Raw genomic sequence first — 19,157 nt, forward strand, 5'->3', positions numbered from 1 at the left:
CTCAGGCCAGCCGATTAAGGCAAGCCTCCTGGTCCGTCGTAGCTGCTAGACGTGACAACAACACTACGACGGATAACAGGTTGCCCGACGGGAGGCCGAAGCCTCTAACCAGGCGACAGAAAAACCTGCCGCCCAGCCCGCCGCGCCGCGATTGATACAACCGCCATCCATCGCTGCAAAGCAGCCCGTCGTCCAGTAGGACTAAATCGTCCGCAACCACTGGTCGCCATACCTCGCCGCAAAAGCAGCACTGTTCGAAAACAAACCCAGCAATTTCTCTGCAAAGCAGAGATTGCAACGAGGACGTGGTAGCCCTCGAGTTCCTCCACGCTGATTTTGGTCCGCGCCGGCAAGACCACCGGTACCCCCCATATCTGGGAGGCCTCCCCCTATCCGCCACCTGAGGACGCGCCCGATGGGAGACCAGAAACTCCACACGGGAACCTAACCTAACCTAACCTAACCTAACCTAACCTAACCTAACCTAACCTAACCTAACCTAACCTAACCTAACCTAACCTAACCTAACCTAACCTAACCTAACCTAACCTAACCTAACCTAACCTAACCTAACCTAACCTAACCTAACCTAACCTAACCTAACCTAACCTAACCTAACCTAACCTAACCTAACCTAACCTAACCTAACCTAACCTAACCTAACCTAACCTAACCTAACCTAACCTAACCTAACCTAACCTAACCTAACCACTGATATAAAAGACGGGGTAATTACGGCGCTAGAAAGGATGTATGAAATAATAAAAGAGATTGAGTTTGAACTCACCAATGCCAGGGCTGGTAGTGGAGGGCGTAGTGGGGACCCTATACATCCCCCCCCGCCATCCGATGCTGGTCCCAGCGTAGTTGACGACGCATTGGTGAGAAATCTGGACCTAAGTGAAGGAATGAAAGAAAGTATGAAAGAGATGATGACAAGAATGGAAGATATGAGAGTAAGCATGCGGGAGAATGAAAATAAAATGGACAAATTGAGCTCGCTTTTGGAGGGCAACATGACTGTCGCCAAAACGGCGAGTTATGCGGGCGTTGTCTCGAGGGGAGTCATAGAGAAACTCCCCGAAGCAAGAGCCCTGCATTCGGTCATGGTGTCATCCAAAGACGAACAAGAGACGGGTGATGAGGTGTTAGAAATGATCAGAAAGACTGTGGATGCAAAGGACGGATGGGTGAAAGTAGAGAGGGTAAGAAAGGTGAAGAACAGGAAGGTGGTCGTCGGCTGTGCGAATGAGGAAGAAAGAATCAAGGTGAAGGAAAGGCTGAGAAAGAATGAGGGATTAGTAGTGGAAGATGTAAAAAATAAGAGCCCTCTACTAGTCTTCAGGGATGTAATGAAATGCGAAGTTGACGATTTCGTCACAGCATTCAGTAATCAAAATGCAAGCATCCTTGAGGGCCTGAAGGGGGAAGAGAGAAAGGTAGAAGTAGCGTACGTGATGAAAGCAAGGAACCACCTCCAGAACCACGTAGTGGCCAGGGTGAGTCCACAGGTATGGAAGAGATGCACGAGTGAAGGATACGCCCATATAGGGCTAAGTAGAGTGAAAGTGATGGATCAAAGTCCGTTAGTGCAGTGCTCGCGCTGTCTTGGGTACGGGCATACGAGACGAATGTGTAGGGAGGAGAAGGAACGATGCAGCCACTGCGCTGGTCCTCACATGAAGACCGAGTGCGACAAGTGGCTGCGGGGAGAAGTGCCTCAATGCATCAACTGCATAAAGGCTAAGAAAGGCAGCGCAGAGCACAGCGCCTTTGACAGAGAGTGTACGGAAAGAAAGAGGTGGGATGCTCTGGCCAGATCGGCGGTAGCGTATTGCTAAGGTTGCCCAAGGTGAGTCCTTCCAGTACCGAATGCTGCAGGCCAATCTCCAGCGGAGCCAAATCGCCACACGGGAGCTACTGCTCGAAGCCACCAAGCGTAAGGCATGCGTAGCATTGCTGCAAGAGCCCTACGTTGGTGGGGCGAAAAGTATGAGGACATACAATGGAGTGAGGATCTTCCAGAGCGAAGGGGAAGGGGGTGGAGCAGTAAAGGCGTGTATTGTAGTACTCGACGACACACTGGATGTCGAACTACATACACGCCTTAGCAGTAACAACATCGTTGTGGCCACCCTCAGAACCAAAGCCTGGGAGATGATTGTAGTGTCCTTCTACTTCGAGCCCGATAAACCAGTGGGGCTCTACCTGGACCATCTTAGGCGGATAGGGAGAGAGCTGGGTATCCATAGGATGGTCCTGGGAGGCGATGCGAACGCAAAAAGCCCGTGGTGGGGTGGCGAAGTGGAAGACTCGCGAGGAAGAGATGTGTCTGCTGTACTGGAAGAAATGGGAATGCACATACTCAACACCGGGGACATCCCTACGTTCGATACCATTAGAGGTGGGAAAAGGTACTCTAGCTACGTGGATGTGACAGCGTGCTCCGACGATCTGCTGAACCGAGTGGACAACTGGAGGGTTGAGGAGAGTCTCACGAGCTCGGACCACAACGGCATATCCTTCGGCATCAGACAACATAAATCCACAGGCACGAACATAATACGAACTACACGCATATTTAACACACACAAGGCAAACTGGACTCAGTTTCATGAGAAACTGACCCAGCTGATGTCGGACAGACAATTAACTATACAAGACATAGACACAATACACAGCACACAACAAATAGATGACGCAATAGACAGATACACTGAAGCAATCACACAGACATGCAGAGACACAATGCCGACCAAAAAACACACACAGAAATTCACCTTGTCGTGGTGGAATGATGAGCTCGCGCAGATGAAGAAGCAGGTGGCCACGAGGAGACGCAGGATCCGAAACGCAGCACCTGATCGCAGAGACCGCGTGGTTGGATTGTACCTGGAAGAAAGAGAGATGTATGAAAAGGCAGTGAAAGAAGCGCAAGAGAAGAGTTGGAAGGAGTTTTGCCGGAAACAGGATAGGGAGGGGGTCTGGGAGGGCATCTACAGGGTGCTTAATAGAGCCACAGGGAGAGAGGAGGATCTGCCCCTTTCGAGGGGCGGTGAGACCCTCGATGCCCGGAGCTCGGCAGAACTGTTGGCGGAGACCTTCTACCCCGAGGACCAGGAAAGTGGTGAAAGTGAGGGACATCGTCGGGTGCGCGGGTGTGCGGAGTCCTTGGACACCGAACCACCGGCGGGCCCGGATGACCCTCCTTTCATCATGGAGGAGTTGAAGAGAGCCGTAAGGTCCTTCAACCCCAAGAAGGCCCCCGGGGCGGATGGACTCACAGCCGACATCTGTCAGCACGCTGTGGATTGTAACCCGGGATGGTTCCTTGCCTTGCTCAACAGATGCCTCTCTGCCGCCTACTTCCCCGCACAGTGGAAGTGGGCGACCGTGGTTATACTGCGAAAGCCGGGCAAGGAATCATATCGGGTACCGAAAGCCTATCGACCGATCGGCCTCTTACCTGTTCTCGGCAAAATCTTCGAAAAGATGCTGGTCGGCCGACTCAGGTTTTACCTGTTGCCCAAAATAAGCCCCCACCAGTATGGCTTTATGCCACAGAGGAGCACCGAGGACGCCCTCTATAGACTAGTGAACCACATCAGAAATATGAGGGAGGAGAAGAAGATTTCTGTTGTGGTATCGCTGGACATAGAGGGAGCCTTCGACAGCGCCTGGTGGCCAGCCATAAAGGTGCGGTTGGCTGAAGTTGGGTGCCCGGGGAACGTGAGGCGGGTGATCAGCAGCTACCTGAGTGAAAGGGGAGTGAAAGTTAGATATGCGGGCGTGGAAGTGAGTAGGGGGACCAGCAAGGGGTGCGTGCAGGGATCCATAGGTGGACCAATCCTGTGGAACCTCTTGCTGGACCCTCTGCTATGGATGCTAGAGGAGATGAAAGTATTCTGTCAGGCGTTCGCCGACGACATTGTGTTGGTCTTTGAGGGTGACACGGCCCTTGAAATTGAAATGGAAGCTAACCGTGTCTTAAATGCAATAGATGAAGGGGGAAAGGAAAACAAACTAAAATTTGCACCGCATAAAACTTGTGCCCTCCTTTCCACGAGGAGATTAAAATATGACGTGCCACGGCTCGCTATGGGGAATGTGGAAATAAAATATTTTGACCATATAAAAATATTGGGCCTAACAATAGACAGCGGCCTCACCTTTAACGCCCACGTCGGGGCTGTATGCCAAAAGGCAATAGCCCGGTATAAACTCTTGGCTAAGGCAGCCAGAGTTGGTTGGGGACTTAGCCCAGATATTATTAAGACTATTTATGTAGCTGTTATTGAACCGACTATTATGTATGCATCGGCAGCGTGGGCACCCACAGTGGAAAAGATGGGGGTCCAAAAAAGGCTGAACACCGTGCAACGGAGTTTCGCCCAAAAAATCTGCAGAGCATATCGGACCGTCTCCCTGAACTCAGCTATGCTGTTGGCTGGGATACTCCCCCTTGATCTCAGAATTCTCGAAGTCTCGAGATTATATGGGATCAAGAAGGGGGTGTCGCACCCAGCGTTGGGAGACAGGGAGGTGGAAAGAATGGCTCCGGCGATTGAGGACCCACATCCGGCAGAGCAGGAAGGGCTGGGGTTCGGGCTGGTGGACGAGGACTCGTATTCCGACGTGGCTAATAGCCACGTACATAGGATCTACACGGACGGCAGCAAGATTGAGGGTCGAGTCGGAGCCGCCCTTTCCGTATGGGAGGGGGAGGCCGAGACGAAGGCCGTCAAGCTTGCTTTGCCGCCGTATTGCACCGTCTACCAGGCCGAACTCCTAGCGCTCCAAAGAGCAGTAATTAGAGCCTGCAAGAGCGGAGTGTCGAAGGTCGGCATCTTCAGCGACTCCAGATCGGCCCTCCAGGCAGTCACACTCGGTTCCCCCCACCCCCTTGCTGTGCAAACAAGGGCGGCCCTCCGAAAAGCTGCTTCGCAGAGGCGGGAGGTCGCTCTGTTTTGGATCAAGGCGCACGCAGGGCTAAGGGGGAACGAAAGAGTGGACCAGTTAGCCAAGGAGGCCGCTCTGGGGTCGAAGAAGAAACCCGACTACGATCTGTGTCCTGTTTCATTCGTCAAGCGTATCCTGAGACAGGATACGATCGGGGAATGGGACAGGAGATATGATGTGGGGGAGACGGCTGGAGGCACGAAACTCTTTTTCCCAAGCGCTGCTGCTGCATACAAAATAGTACGGAAAATAGACATCACACACCACACCACACAAGCACTGACTGGACACGGTGGATTCGCCTTCTACTTGAACAGAGTCAAGCTGAAGGAGAATCCATCGTGCCTGTGTCAGCCCGGAGTCGACGAGACGGTTTCTCACCTGTTGCTCGAGTGTCCGATTTTTGCAAGAGATAGATATGTTATTGAGCAAAAATTGGGCATCGCGATGACGGGTGAGAATCTGCCCGCGGCCCTGGGGGATGATACGAGAACTGAATTCTTGGAGTATTGCGAAAGAATTGTGAGGGTGGTTAACAAAAGACACTGTGATAAGTTGTGATGTTAGGGTTAAGTTTTATAAGTGTTGTGCCGTATTGTTTTATTTCTTTTTATTGTAATGTTTTTAATATAATATGTAAATTTTAAATGCAATATTTAATTTTAGTATATTATTATTATCTTGGAAATTTCATTGTAAATTTTAAATTGTATTAAGTATTTACTTTTAATTGTATTAATTTATTTTATTTTATTTTTTATTATTCTCAGTGCAATGTTTTTAATTAATGTAAGTTTTTAAATGTAATATTTAATTTTGGTATTTTATTATTGAATTGGAAATGTTATTGTAAATTGTTAAATTGTATTTTCTATTTTAAATTGTATTCATTTAGGCCTAATGTATTAATAAATAATAGTGTGGTAATTATTTGATTAAAAGCAAAATAAACATCTCTGGACAATATTCCAGAGGAAAGCACACAACACCCTGTGATGGCGGGTGCTTTTCAAAAAAAAAAAAAAAAAAAAAAAAACCTAACCTAACCTAACCTAACCTAACCGGGTCCAAAAAAGGCTGAACACCGTGCAACGGGGTTTTGCCCAAAAAATCTGCAGAGCATATCGGACCGTCTCCCTGAACTCAGCTATGCTGTTGGCTGGGATACTCCCCCTTGACCTCAGAATACTCGAAGTCTCGAGATTATATGGGATCAAGAAGGGGGTGTCGCACCCAGCGTTGGGAGACAGGGAGGTGGAAAGAATGGCTCCGGCGATTGAGGACCCACATCCGGCAGAGCAGGAAGGGCTGGGGTTCGGGCTGGTGGACGAGGACTCGTATTCCGACGTGGCTAATAGCCACGTACATAGGATCTACACGGACGGCAGCAAGATTGGGGGTCGAGTCGGAGCCGCCCTTTCCGTATGGGAGGGGGAGGCCGAGACGAAGGCCGTCAAGCTTGCTTTGCCGCCGTATTGCACCGTCTACCAGGCCGAACTCCTAGCGCTCCAAAGAGCAGTAATTAGAGCCTGCAAGAGTGGAGTGTCGAAGGTCGGCATCTTCAGCGACTCCAGATCGGCCCTCCAGGCAGTCACACTCGGTTCCCCCCACCCCCTTGCTGTGCAAACAAGGGCGGCCCTCCGAAAAGCTGCTTCGCAGAGGCGGGAGGTCGCTCTGTTTTGGATCAAGGCGCACGCAGGGCTAAGGGGGAACGAAAGAGTGGACCAGTTAGCCAAGGAGGCCGCTCTGGGGTCGAAGAAGAAACCCGACTACGATCTGTGTCCTGTTTCATTCGTCAAGCGTATCCTGAGACAGGATACGATCGGGGAATGGGACAGGAGATATGATGTGGGGGAGACGGCTGGAGGCACGAAGCTCTTTTTCCCAAGCGCTGCTGCTGCATACAAAATAGTACGGAAAATAGACATCACACACCACACCACACAAGCACTGACTGGACACGGTGGATTCGCCTTCTACTTGAACAGAGTCAAGCTGAAGGAGAATCCATCGTGCCTGTGTCAGCCCGGAGTCGACGAGACGGTTTCTCACCTGTTGCTCGAGTGTCCGATTTTTGCAAGAGATAGATATGTTATTGAGCAAAAATTGGGCATCGCGATGACGGGTGAGAATCTGCCTGCGGCCCTGGGGGATGAGACGAGAACTGAATTCTTGGAATATTGTAAATACATTGTTGGGGTGGTTAACAAACGAAACTGTGATAAGCTGTGATGTTAGGGTTAAGTTTTATTGTTGTGCCGTACTGTTTCAATTGTATTTTATTGTAATGTCTTAATTAATGTAAGTTTTAAATGTACTTTTAATTGTATTAATTTATTTTATTTCTATTTTATTATTTTCTTTGTAATGTTTTTAATTAATGTAAGTTTTAAAGGTAATATTTAATTTTAGTATTTTATTATTAATTTGGAAATGTTATTGTAAATTGTTAAATTGTATTTTCTATTTTAAATTGTATTCATTTAGGCCTAATGTATTAATAAATAATAGTGTGGTAATTATTTGATTAAAAGCAAAATAAACATCTCTGGACAATATTCCAGAGGAAAGCACACAACACCCTGTGATGGCGGGTGCTTTTAAAAAAAAAAAAAAAAAAAACCTAACCTAACGTTTGCTACTTCAGTTCAGATTTAAAGATATATTAGGTAAAGTTCAGATTTAAAGATATATTAGGTAATGTGACGAATTTAAGTTATTTCATTCCGACTTTTTCTCGGAATAATATATTGCCGGTAACATAATATTATGTATAATAATAATTCTTAAACAAGTATTTTATACATATTTTCTTAAAAAGCTTCGATATTGTATACAATAATACAATAATTCCTTAGAATAATTCATATTCAAATTGTTGTAAAATAGTCACACTTTTGTAAGTTGGTTGAATACACTAAAATACTTATAAGGATCGTACCTACTTATAAAAGCAACAAAATGAATTTTTAAAGTGTAGGTAGTAATCTTCTGGAATCAATTTCAATAAAAATATAAAAAAATAATAATATCAAGTATTTGTGACAGCGTCCTTAACTGTCGATTTCATCGCCAGCTTTACAGACTTGTGTGTGTGAAGTGTCGGGTGTTAAGGCTGGTTTACACTTTGATTAGTGTGAGTGCAGGTGATTAGTGCGAATGCCTACTAATCACTTGCACTAAACAGTCGCTGTCCACACCTAGGCACTAAGCACCTGCACTCGCACTAATCAAAGTGTAAACCAGCCATTACTGTTAAGTTTCGTGTTTAAAGAGTCGTGTTTATAACTATCGGGTGTTAAGTGTCGTGTGTGAAGTGTCGTATGTGTGTCGTGTTTGAAGGGTTTTGTTACCAACGGGATTATATTATTTATACAGTGTGTAGAAACTGTTTATACGATTGGTTTTTCGAAAATGAATTAATAGTGAATAAAAATTCAGTCGTAAATCGTATTCCATACCGAACACATAACGTAAAGTTCAAAACTCAGGCCACGTGCTCATTAAACCATTAAGGAAAACAAAATAATTATTTTCAATATTTTATATTTTTATCTTATCTCATAATGACTTTCATAGGAGCTAGCTTAAAAATACATTTCACGGAGCCGACTACGGTTTCCAAAGCTTGAGCAGACCGTCCTCGCTGTACGTGGCCAGCAGATTCTGGTGAGGGTGGTGCGTCATGCCGATCACCGCCTTCTCGTGGACCTGCGGACAGAGACGTGACGGGGTGAGTGTGGGGCGTGCGGGGGGCGGGGCGGGCGGCGGGCGCTACTCACGTTGATGGTGCGCTCGAGCTTGCCGCTGGCGGCGCAGAAGGCGTACAGCACGAGGTCCTCGCCCACGCAGTACACGAGGCGGCCGCGCGCGCCCAGCGCCGCGCACACGAGCGCGCCGCCCTCCTCCTCGCGCCGCCCGCTCGACAGCGAGCGCACGATCTGCCCCTGCATGTTCATGATCACCACGGTGTTGGTGCGGTTGCACACCACGAAGTGCTCCGGGTTCTTGGGCATCAGCAGCAGCGAGTTGACGGGCGGCTCGCCCGAGCCGAGCGGCTTGAGCGTCGCCGTGCACTCGGCCGAGCGCACCGCCCACACCTTCACGGTGCCGTCCGACGAGGCGCTCAGCACGGCGTGCCCGTCCGGCGTGAACGTCGCCTCGTTCACGAACGACGCGTGCCCGCGGAACTCCTTCAGAACCTTCCCCGACTTGAGCCCGTGGATGCGCACGGTGCGGTCGAACGAGGCCGACAGCAGCTGCGAGCTGTCGCGCGTGAACTGCAGGCACGTGACGCCCTTGGCGTGCGCGCGCTCCAGCTTGCGCTGCACCTGCCCCGTCGACACCTTCCACACCTGCAACACGCGGCCGGTCAGTGGGGGGCGGGGGGTCGGGGGCGGGGGGATGTGGGGGACTCGGCCGCACCTTGATCTTGCCGTCGTTGGAGCCGGCGGCGAGCGTGTCGGAGTCACGCGCGAAGGCCAGACTGAGCACGGCCTCCTCCATGCTCATGTACTCGTCGTGCGCCTGGTAGCGCAGGTCCTTGCGTATCTTGCCCGTGGTAAAATTCCACACCTCCACGAGCCCGTCCACCGAACCCGTCACGAGGTACTGTCCGTCGGGGGAGAACCTAATAAGTATGAAATTTTTTTTTTATATATTTATATCGATCCCGAAGCGGGAACCAAACCCCAATATAATCCCCCCACTATAATTATTTAATAAAGAAAGCCAGAATTCAAAGTAAATCTGAACAAAATGTGAGTAACTGAAGTTAGCATAAATTTTATAATTTAATTTAATTGGAATACTAACCTTGCACATTCAACATGTGATTTTTGACCAAACTTAATTATTTTGGATACATGCGTCGGGCATTTGTCATCTTCTTCATCTCTGATGGCCGCTTTGCCTCTGAACAAATCGATCGTCGTACCTATTAAAATATTGTACATATTTATATCATGTAGTACATATTCATATAGAATCACATTCAAACAGTACATGTTCAAACGAGCGAGCGCGGAGCGAGCATTCTGGGTAGCAAGTTAGGATAATTAATATGAATGAAGATTACAATTAAATTTTTTATAACTAATCACTGGATGGACACATTTCACATATAAGTATATTAGTAATATGCGACAAAGTAAAACGGTGAGCAGGGTACCCGGCGGCAGCAGGCCCTGGTGCTGCTGCCACTTGAGCGCCTGGCCGAGCAGCGCCAGCAGGCGCGAGGACGGCACGACGGACACCTCGCCCGCCAGCGCGGCCGCCAGCGCGGCCGCCAGCGCGGCGCGGCGCCACTCCTTGCCGCCGCCGCCGCCGCGCGCGCCGCCGTACGCCTCGCGCGGGTCGAAGTACGACCGCGACAGCATGTTCTCTGCGGGGGACCCACGCGTTAGTGACGCGCCACGCGAGTCGCGACTGACTCGCGTGCATATACATATTACGTTTTAAATGATTTTGATGAAATTAAAACTTCATATAGCAACATACATTGAAGCTTTTTAATCTTACAGTTAAGTTAAAACGTAAAATATGTTTTTGTAGTCTTCTGACACGTGTGCTGGGCACACACACTCTCTTATATTTTCATACTGTTTTTCAAGATTACAAATATATTTTCCCACAAAATACAGCCTGAGGATGTGACTATTTTAGGTGAAACAAATGGTAAGACACTTCAGCTTCTTGCAATCTAGCCTTCCCGCGGCTTCACCCTCAAGGAAGAAATTCCCTATATAATTAAACCCTTCCTCGAGAACCACATTCTCCATTAGTGACCACATAATCAAATTGATGCAGATGAGTTTTTGAGTTTATTGTGAACAGATAGACAGAGGCTTTGGAGGGCTTGGTTTTTTTATTAATGTAGTGAAATCAGAGATATGATCATATTCCTTCTTCTAAACACAAATCTAGTGCTCTCATGGTGGGACTTAAGGAGTGAAGCTTACAGTGGTGGAGGGCTAACCATCCAGATGGCATGGAAGGAACTGGTTTATGTAAGTATGTTTATCATATATTTCATGTAAGTATCAAACCATAGTAGTAACTAAATAATGAGCTGAACCAACCAAGGTGCATGTATCTATCTGTCTCCTGCTGCTTCATGAGTAGACAGGGTTGTGTTTGACGCAGCAGAGTTCGCGCGGCACCCAGCTCACGCAGCTCTATGAGCTCTAGAACCACTTGTTCATACAGATCCATCAACTTCTTGTCCGGCAATTTCAATGATGCTGTAGCCTTTAGTACTGTATCCCAGTGACCGTTGTTAATATCTGCACAGAAACCATCCACACTATCCACAGTGTTCAATGATACACCGGTTTCTTCCTAAAAGGTTGAAACATATAAAATACAATTTGGAAACTATAATATTACAATTTATATGTATGCAAACTTAGCACAAAAAGATCAAACCTGAAGTGTTTGTAGTGTTTTCGTCAAATTAGATTCCTTAAGATATTGTTGAATAAGACGTATAACGCTGGAAAAAATAATTTTATTATTTATATATTTAATAAATTAATAATGGAGTAAATCTTTCTAATCTTAAATTTAAAATATAATTGTTCACATACTCTGCTGATTCTATTTCAATAGACATAATGAAGTTGTATGAAATATAAAAAACAAATTATTGGCTTATTTCAGAAATTACACTTTGCAATTGATTTAGGTTAAAATTAATAAAAGTTAAGTTTATTTGATGCAATCTTCAACTCAGCTTGTAAATAAATTCAGATAACCCTGACAGTTGACATCTGACACATACATATTATAGAAAGACATGACATTGACAACTCTGGTCTCTGATAGATTATTAGATGATTATTCCTCTGAGGATAGAACCATACAGAATACAGATACATACAGTAAGGAAACTTCATACACTTAGTTCATACAAAACGTCCGAAATGGCTTACGCACACAAAATAAGAATGATCAGTTGATAGGAAACAGTCAATTATTATAATGATTCTGATATTATGTATCTTTATTTAATTGTTTACTTACGAATGAAATGAAATTCCATCGGCGTTTGTTTCCGTGCGGCTGTTATAGCCTAATACGCTGCAACCACCCATAATTATAAACACTCAGTACACGTAGTTCATTCAGAACACTTTTATAATTAACTTCCAAATGTATTTATCACCAAAAAGAACAGTAGACACAAGAAAACTAATTAAATATCAGATCTGCTAATTGGTTAAGGATTAATGCTGTATTGGTTAAAATCCTACGAAAATTATTATTAGCCACTAGCGGTCCGCCCCGGCTTCGCCCGTGGTACATATTTACGTTTTCTCTAGGTACATAAAAACCATCCTCGTACTTCAAGGAATATAATAAAAAAAGAATTATCGAAATCGGTTCAGCCCTTCTCGAGTTATGCCGTATGCGCTTACCAACACATTTTGCGATCATTTTTATATAATACTAGCAGTCCGCCCCGGCTTCGCCCGTAGTACATATTTACGTTTTCTCTACAAGGAATATAATAAACTATATATAAAATATAATAAACTAGCTTTCCGCCTGCGGCTTCGCCCGCGTTTTCAAAGAAAAACCCGCATAGTTCCCGTTCCCGTGGGATTTCCGGGATAAAACCTAGCCTATGTTACTCGTGGATAATGTAGCTTTCGAATGGTGAAAGAATTTTTAAAATCGGTCCAGTAGTTTATGAGCCTATTCATTACAATCAAACAAACAAACAAACAAACAAATAAAGTTTTCCTCTTTATAATATTAGTGTAGAAAAAGAATTAACGAAATCGGTTCAGCCGTTCTCAAGTTATGCGCTTACCAACACATTTTGGGATTCATTTTTATATATAAGATAAGATTATTTGGCGTAAAAAATGACAAAAAAAGTTATTGTGGGTTATCCATAAGAGACAGACAAATACCATCACGGACTTTTCTGTAGACCTTTTCAATGTGTACAATTATACTTAGTACATTATTTTGATAAAACTAGTAGGGTTCAGCCTGCATTTGCAATGTAAGCGGAAAAAATGCAATTATTTACGACATCACATTAGAAACCTCAAAAATAACAGTACTTCTCCACTATTTAATGGATTTATACATATAAACCTTCCTCTTGAATCACTCTATCTATTAAAAAAAACGCATAAAAATCCGTTGCGTAGTTTCAAAGATTTAAGCATACAAAGGGACATAGGGACAGAAAAAGCGACTTTGTTTTATACTATATTACACCCTGTATAGTGATAGCTGTGGTGATAGTGATAGTGATAGTTGTATACGTAGTATATTATTATTAGTCTGTGGTGATAGTGAATAGTGATAGTGATTTGCAATTTTACGCAAATATACTACTAAGACCCCCATTTTGTACTCGTCGGGGAACACAAATAAATCAGTAAAATAAGGAACGGGAACTATGGCGGTTTTTTCTTTGAAAACGCGGGCGGAGCCGCGGGCTGAAAGCTAGTTTAGTATAGTAAGATATTAGGATGTTTATTTCAGGCTCAAAGACTGAAAATGCTCGCATAGGTATATATAAAATGCTCATAGCCACCATGATATTAATTTATCATTGCCACAAAGACCACAATGCGTTGGTAGCATAGCGTTTTCATCAGTCAGTAGTCACAACACAAATTTCGACACGTGGATATTAAACTGTGGCAACGGCTTTTTTTCGATAGTGCATAAAAATATTTTGCATTATATAAGTTTTCGGCGAGTGACTTAATAATTACAGAATAAAACTAAGACGAAGTTAAATCGGCTTTAATATCCAGGATATAATCAGAAAATAATAAATATCTATAATTAATTACAATTTGTCTAATATTAAAATAGGGCAGAGATCGATTCGGCGGGCGTCGGGGTGAGCGGCTCGTGCGGCTCGGGCGGCGCGCGGGCGGCCAGCGCGGGCAGGTCGGGCGGCGTGCGACGCGCCCCCGCCAGGTACGGGTGCTGCAGCGCCGCGCGCGCCGCCAGCCGCTCGCTGGGCTCGTAGCACAGCATGGCCTCGAACAGCTCGCCGGCCAGCGGCTCGGCGCGCGCGGCGGCGGGCAGCAGCTGGCGCGCCTCGCGCCGCGGCCAGCGCGGGAACGCGGCGCGGAAGTCGGGCAGCAGCCGCGCGCCCGGCCACACCTCGTCGCCGGGCGTGCCCAGCGCGCGGAACACGCGGAACAGCTGGTCGATCTCACTGTCCCCGGGGAAGAGAGTCCTGCCGCTGGCCTGTACGAGTTGCCAATGTGAAGCTGATTAATTTCGCTCCGACAGCAAAACTTCATATTTCTCAATTTAATCTCAATCAAATATTGATTCTATTGATTTAATAATAAAATAATTAAACCATTCCAATAGGCATGACGAAAGATTTTGAAATCCTCTTCCATAATGTGTGTATACGTTTACTATACAAGAAAAACCCTATATTTCGGTAATATACTTAAATAACGAAGATAAAAGCCATTTTCCAAAAAATATTTACTAACTGTGCCAAAACAGCTCGCAGGTGTCATGGCGTAGGCGTGACGTCACATTTTGCTAAATACGTAATTATTTGTACGCATTGCGAAGAAAATTAAAAAAAATATTTATTTAATATGTGTTATAGAAACGAATTTCAAAGTTTATAAGTGGTGTGCAGTATTGCAGTGTGAATCCACATAAAAATAATGCTCAAAAATGTGTTAGTAATTATTTTAAGCGAGAAAATAATAAGAAATGATTGTATAAAGTTGGCGCGGAGAACCCCGAACCATGTATTCGTGAATTCGCAATTATATTTCTGTTCTGAGTCGATAAATCATACGTGAAACAATAGAAAATAAATAAAAATGCGTATTCTCAACATATTCATAACAACAAAAAACATCTGACGTGAGTTGTTTACCTAAGCATGACGTCACGCGTGTTTTAGTCAAAATGGCCAACTGCAGTATTTCAATGTTTTATTTTATTGATAATCTCATTAATCTTAATGTTTTTAAGATTTCTAAGTCACTATATGTAATTTATCTATTATACATTTTCCCTTAAAAACACTAATATGATCATTTACGGATACTGTCGTCATGCCTATTCAGATATGAAAAGTCTCTAAAGAGAAATCTGCAGTAGCAGATTCTACTATTATCTATACTAAAATTATAAAGCTGAAGAGTTTGTATGAACGTGCTAATCTCAGGAACTACTGGTCCGATTAAAAAAATTCTTTTGGTGTTAGCCCATTTATCGAGGAAGGCTACATATCACCTCACTAAGACCAACAAGAGCGGAGCAATGCGGATGACACTGTGAGGCACAGCTAGTTTGATAATAAAATAAAATTTAAGTTATTTCTAATAAATTTTAAAAGTATGTTATGTAGATGAATAAAGTGCTCACCATTTCAGCATAAATACAAGCGAGACTCCAAATATCGACAGCAGTGGAGTAAAACTTGGCACCGAGCAGGATCTCGGGCGCGCGGTACCACAGCGTGACGACCTCGTGCGTGTAGGCGCGCACGGGGATGCCGAAGGCGCGCGCCAGCCCGAAGTCGGCCAGCTTGATGCGGCCCTCCGCATCGACCAGCAGGTTTTGCGGCTTCAGGTCGCGGTGCAATACGCGCTTTGAGTGGCAGTAAGCGATGCCCTCAAGCAGCTGCCGCAGATAGCTCTGGTGGACAATAATAAGAGAGAAAGACTTTAACCCTTAACACGGCAAGCCCTGAAATAATGTACCCAGATATGACCTGAATTGATTTAAGTGATAGTTATTAATTAAAAAATACTATAGTAGAGAAAAAAAATGTTGTGTGGTTTTATGAAACCACGGTAAAAGTGAAACTGTTCGAACGGTTCCGAACACTGCTTTGTGTAGCGCATGTCGCGTGACGGTCGGCTGCCGAGTAGGTATACCTACTCGGCAGCCGCGATACACGCGACATGCGCTACACAGACCAAAAAGTTTGAGACGATGTAATAAAAGTTTCACTTTAAAATAAAACAAATTTTCTGTAAGTAGGTTTTTCAGGATGTCCGTTAAAACGGCCTTTGCCAAGAACCCCGTCTTCATTGCTGTCTCAAAAAACAGACAACGCTGTCATACAGCTCATAAAATGAGAATGAAATAAAAAAAAATTCACTTAATATAACGCAATTGAAAACAATTTCAAGTAGCATTTTATTGTTTTATTGTAACACAGTATTTTCACTATCTATTATAACAAAAAATTCTTCAATTTTAACTAAATACCTAACAAATGATAAGTGAGCCCTCTTGAGCTCAATCACACTATTTAGTTGTGTGGAATGTTAAATAACATTTATTATTTCGTGTCAAGCAACCTTTGGTTTCATTTAATACAAATAATAATGGTTTTTCAAAAATGTGAAGTGATATTTGGCCGATGATTAGGACATTTAGACGAAATGCATGTGGAGATCGAGGAACTCCCGGTTCTATTGTAGACCCAACAGATTTAACTGATCTTAGATTATATTCGTCATTTTGAACTTAATTAAAAATAATTCTACATATAATTAAGAACTCTTAAGCAAGAAAATCCCATAAAAGTGATATTTTATTAAAGTACGAATCATGGCAACGTCCGTTTCTTGGGACATGCCAATGGGTTCTTAGTTACCTGTATCTACGGCACTGTCCCAAAAAACGGACCAGCTATATTTCGAATATTTTGTAATAGAATTATTTGAATATTTCATAATCTTTAGAGCAAAAACAACAGTTTATCTCACCTGAAAGTTAAATCAATAGAAATCAAACACGGAAACTATTTCATTAAAGCTATTATTGACCAGAAACACAAACCATCACTAATTCCGGGAATCCCTAAATTCAACAGTCACCTAGCACACGAATCAAATGTTCTCTATAATTGGCATGTAGGAGAAAAATAAAGGATTGTTATCGTACTTTCTCCAACGTAGTCAATTTTCTAGATTTTTTGGAACGTTCAAGATTTACACGGCAATAAGTACATGTACTAAAAAAGTGACAGAAAAGCTTTAAGGGTTAACATGTACAAATTTACACTTAAAATTTTAAAATTGGAGACAATGTACTTCGTGAACTGTAAGTTCTTTCAATATCAGTTTAGTTTTTTTTATGTGTAATATTTACACAATAGTCGCCTGTGCACCCTTAGGCCTTAATGATTACACCCTGTAGGTATTAGTCTATCTATTTTTGTTTCACATATTAATATTTTTACATAGAAATTGTAACAAATTTTATATAATCAGTTAAGTACCTTGTTCTTATAATATACATATTTGAAATTAATATTTAAATTGAATTTCAAGAATACCTTCACAAGATCCAGTCTAAGGGGTCCTTTTGTCAGGTCCATTAACTTTTTGAGGTCCATATGCATAAATTCGAAAACAAGAAATAGTTTAGCATCTGCAAGGATAACATCCAAGAGCTGCACTACCGATGGATGCCTTAGGTCTCGAAGAACTGATATTTCGCGCAGAGCGGTAGAGGGAACCCCTTCCGGTTCACTGAAATAATATATACATTACACGTCTACAACGGTATTTTAAAAGGAATAAGTAATAAAATTATGCAGAATAATAATAATTACTATGAAAACCTGAAACTATTTCATCTAGTTTAGATAATGCTAAAACACCAATGTTTCGTCGGGCGCAATAAACCTAGGAATTTTAACAAAAAAAAAACAAAACCACAAAATCTTATAAACACATATATTCTCATTTATACCAATAAATCCAATAAAATTCAAATTCAAATTGAATTTAAATTATTATTGATAAAAAAGGTTAGCTGTCACATTTCGCGCCAAAACATACTTTTCAAGTTTTATTTTTTTGAGTGCAATTTCCTTTCCCGATTTTCTATCCTCTGCCTTGTAAACCACTCCATATGTGCCTTCACCAATCTTTTCAACATTCATAAAATTTTCCATTTATTATTTATTTCTAAACTAGTATTACTTAAAAATATTCAGCTACAAATTTGGCAGCCATTGACAATTGACATATTAAGTTTAACCCTCTGTTTATCCACATTCCACAACAAAGGGTACTATGTATATACGATCCACAACACAAGTGAATAGCTGTGACAGCTAAAGCGTCTTATTTACGGTCCATCTTGACGTACGTCCCGCCAAGGTCATACACGATGCACGACGCAAAACGACAGTGAATAGTGTTGACGTACGTCAATAATTATTATTATTAGCTTGCTGGATGTGCACGACCAACTTTTCATCCAGCGAGCACCCCCACCACCGCGAACGTCGTGCAGATGGACAGTGAATAGCGCGGACGTACAGCAGATTAGTGTTGCCAACAGAAATTAATGTAAATACTTGGAAACGTGGCCTATTGATATGATTTTTTTGTGATAACTTAGTGAGTACATGAGCAAGCAAGAAACAGTTATTTTATATTTTTATAGGAAATACCCAATTATAATTACTTTTGGATCAACCTAGTACACATGTTTATAATATAAACTTTATATTAATAGTTAAGTTTATATAAGTATAAGTTTATATTCAGAAGTTATTATTTTAAAAGAACTCCAAGGCGGATTGATGAGTAACACAGATTTTATGCAAAAGTCCACTGCAGAAAAATGGCAATTTATTTAAAAAAAATGTCATAACCACTCAAGTGCTGAACGACCGGGAGCCGGTCGATCCACATTCAGGGGCATGTGCGTTGCGACCGGCTCCCGGTCGATCAACAGTCGTGGGTTTTGCGTTCGCTTTATAAAACGGTCTAATAACCTTCCTCTTTCTAACTTATATGACATGTTAAGGAAAGAACAGGCTAGCTATAAATCAAGATAACAACATAACCACATGATCTAAGTGGCCCACTTTTCATGACACATTGAGTAGGTAGTTTTTTGTACAAAAAAATAAACAAGGAATGTGTAAAAAAAATGTATGGGAGGGTATGATGTTTTTATTTTCTCGTAAGAAGAGTGTAACAAAGGATCAATAAATATTAAAATCTCACTGAACAGCTGTTTTAATTTTTTATTAGCAGACAAAATGTAACAAAAATTACAAGGGTACATTTGCTTTGACTTACAAGTTGTTTTTATTTATTTAAATGTTACCATGTTTTGACAAGGCATAGACTATTTTATTATCTATGAATATACATACTTGCAAATGTGCTATTGATAAAGGAATCTGAGATAATCGACTTTAA

At 43.1% G+C, this 19,157-nt stretch overlaps 2 protein-coding genes across 2 annotated transcripts; both read right to left on the reverse strand.

The window, feature by feature from the left end:
* Positions 1 to 8,488: 8,488 nt before the first annotated feature.
* Positions 8,489 to 11,722, reverse strand: Smu1 (Smu1 spliceosomal factor). Its single transcript, XM_090101643.1, has 8 exons — positions 11,547 to 11,722; positions 11,386 to 11,452; positions 11,040 to 11,298; positions 10,130 to 10,342; positions 9,775 to 9,895; positions 9,385 to 9,589; positions 8,742 to 9,314; positions 8,489 to 8,670 (listed from the first exon to the last, which is right to left on the reverse strand). The coding sequence occupies exons 1-8, from the start codon at positions 11,570 to 11,572 to the stop codon at positions 8,572 to 8,574; spliced, it is 1,563 nt and encodes a 520-aa protein (XP_089957769.1). The 5' UTR covers positions 11,573 to 11,722; the 3' UTR covers positions 8,489 to 8,571.
* Positions 11,723 to 13,794: 2,072 nt separating this feature from the next.
* Positions 13,795 to 17,986, reverse strand: LOC149908200 (cyclin-dependent kinase 2-like). Its single transcript, XM_090102177.1, has 4 exons — positions 17,778 to 17,986; positions 17,270 to 17,465; positions 15,343 to 15,615; positions 13,795 to 14,187 (listed from the first exon to the last, which is right to left on the reverse strand). Exons 1-4 carry the CDS (start codon positions 17,891 to 17,893, stop codon positions 13,795 to 13,797), a joined length of 978 nt encoding a protein of 325 aa, XP_089958303.1. The 5' UTR covers positions 17,894 to 17,986.
* Positions 17,987 to 19,157: the final 1,171 nt, after the last annotated feature.

Source organism: Colias eurytheme, chromosome 5, assembly GCF_061535395.1.
Source record: "Colias eurytheme isolate Ceu_HAF_F1 chromosome 5, ilColEury1 Martin Lab GWU primary, whole genome shotgun sequence".
Taxonomy (NCBI): Eukaryota; Metazoa; Arthropoda; class Insecta; order Lepidoptera; family Pieridae; genus Colias; species Colias eurytheme.

Excerpts from the sequence above, each read along its gene's own strand:
- Smu1 (XM_090101643.1), bottom strand. The coding sequence starts at position 11,572 with ATGTCTATTGAAATAGAATCAGCAGA. Across the intron at positions 11,453-11,546 it reads ATTGAAATAGAATCAGCAGA|CGTTATACGTCTTATTCAAC; the intron begins GTATGTGAACAA and ends TATTTTTTCCAG. Across the intron at positions 11,299-11,385 it reads AAACACTACAAACACTTCAG|GAAGAAACCGGTGTATCATT; the intron begins GTTTGATCTTTT and ends TCAACCTTTTAG.
- LOC149908200 (XM_090102177.1), bottom strand. The coding sequence starts at position 17,893 with ATGGAAAATTTTATGAATGTTGAAAAGATTGGTGAAGGCACATATGGA. Across the intron at positions 17,466-17,777 it reads AAAAAAATAAAACTTGAAAA|TGAACCGGAAGGGGTTCCCT; the intron begins GTATGTTTTGGC and ends ATATTATTTCAG. Across the intron at positions 14,188-15,342 it reads CTTGTATTTATGCTGAAATG|GCCAGCGGCAGGACTCTCTT; the intron begins GTGAGCACTTTA and ends CAACTCGTACAG.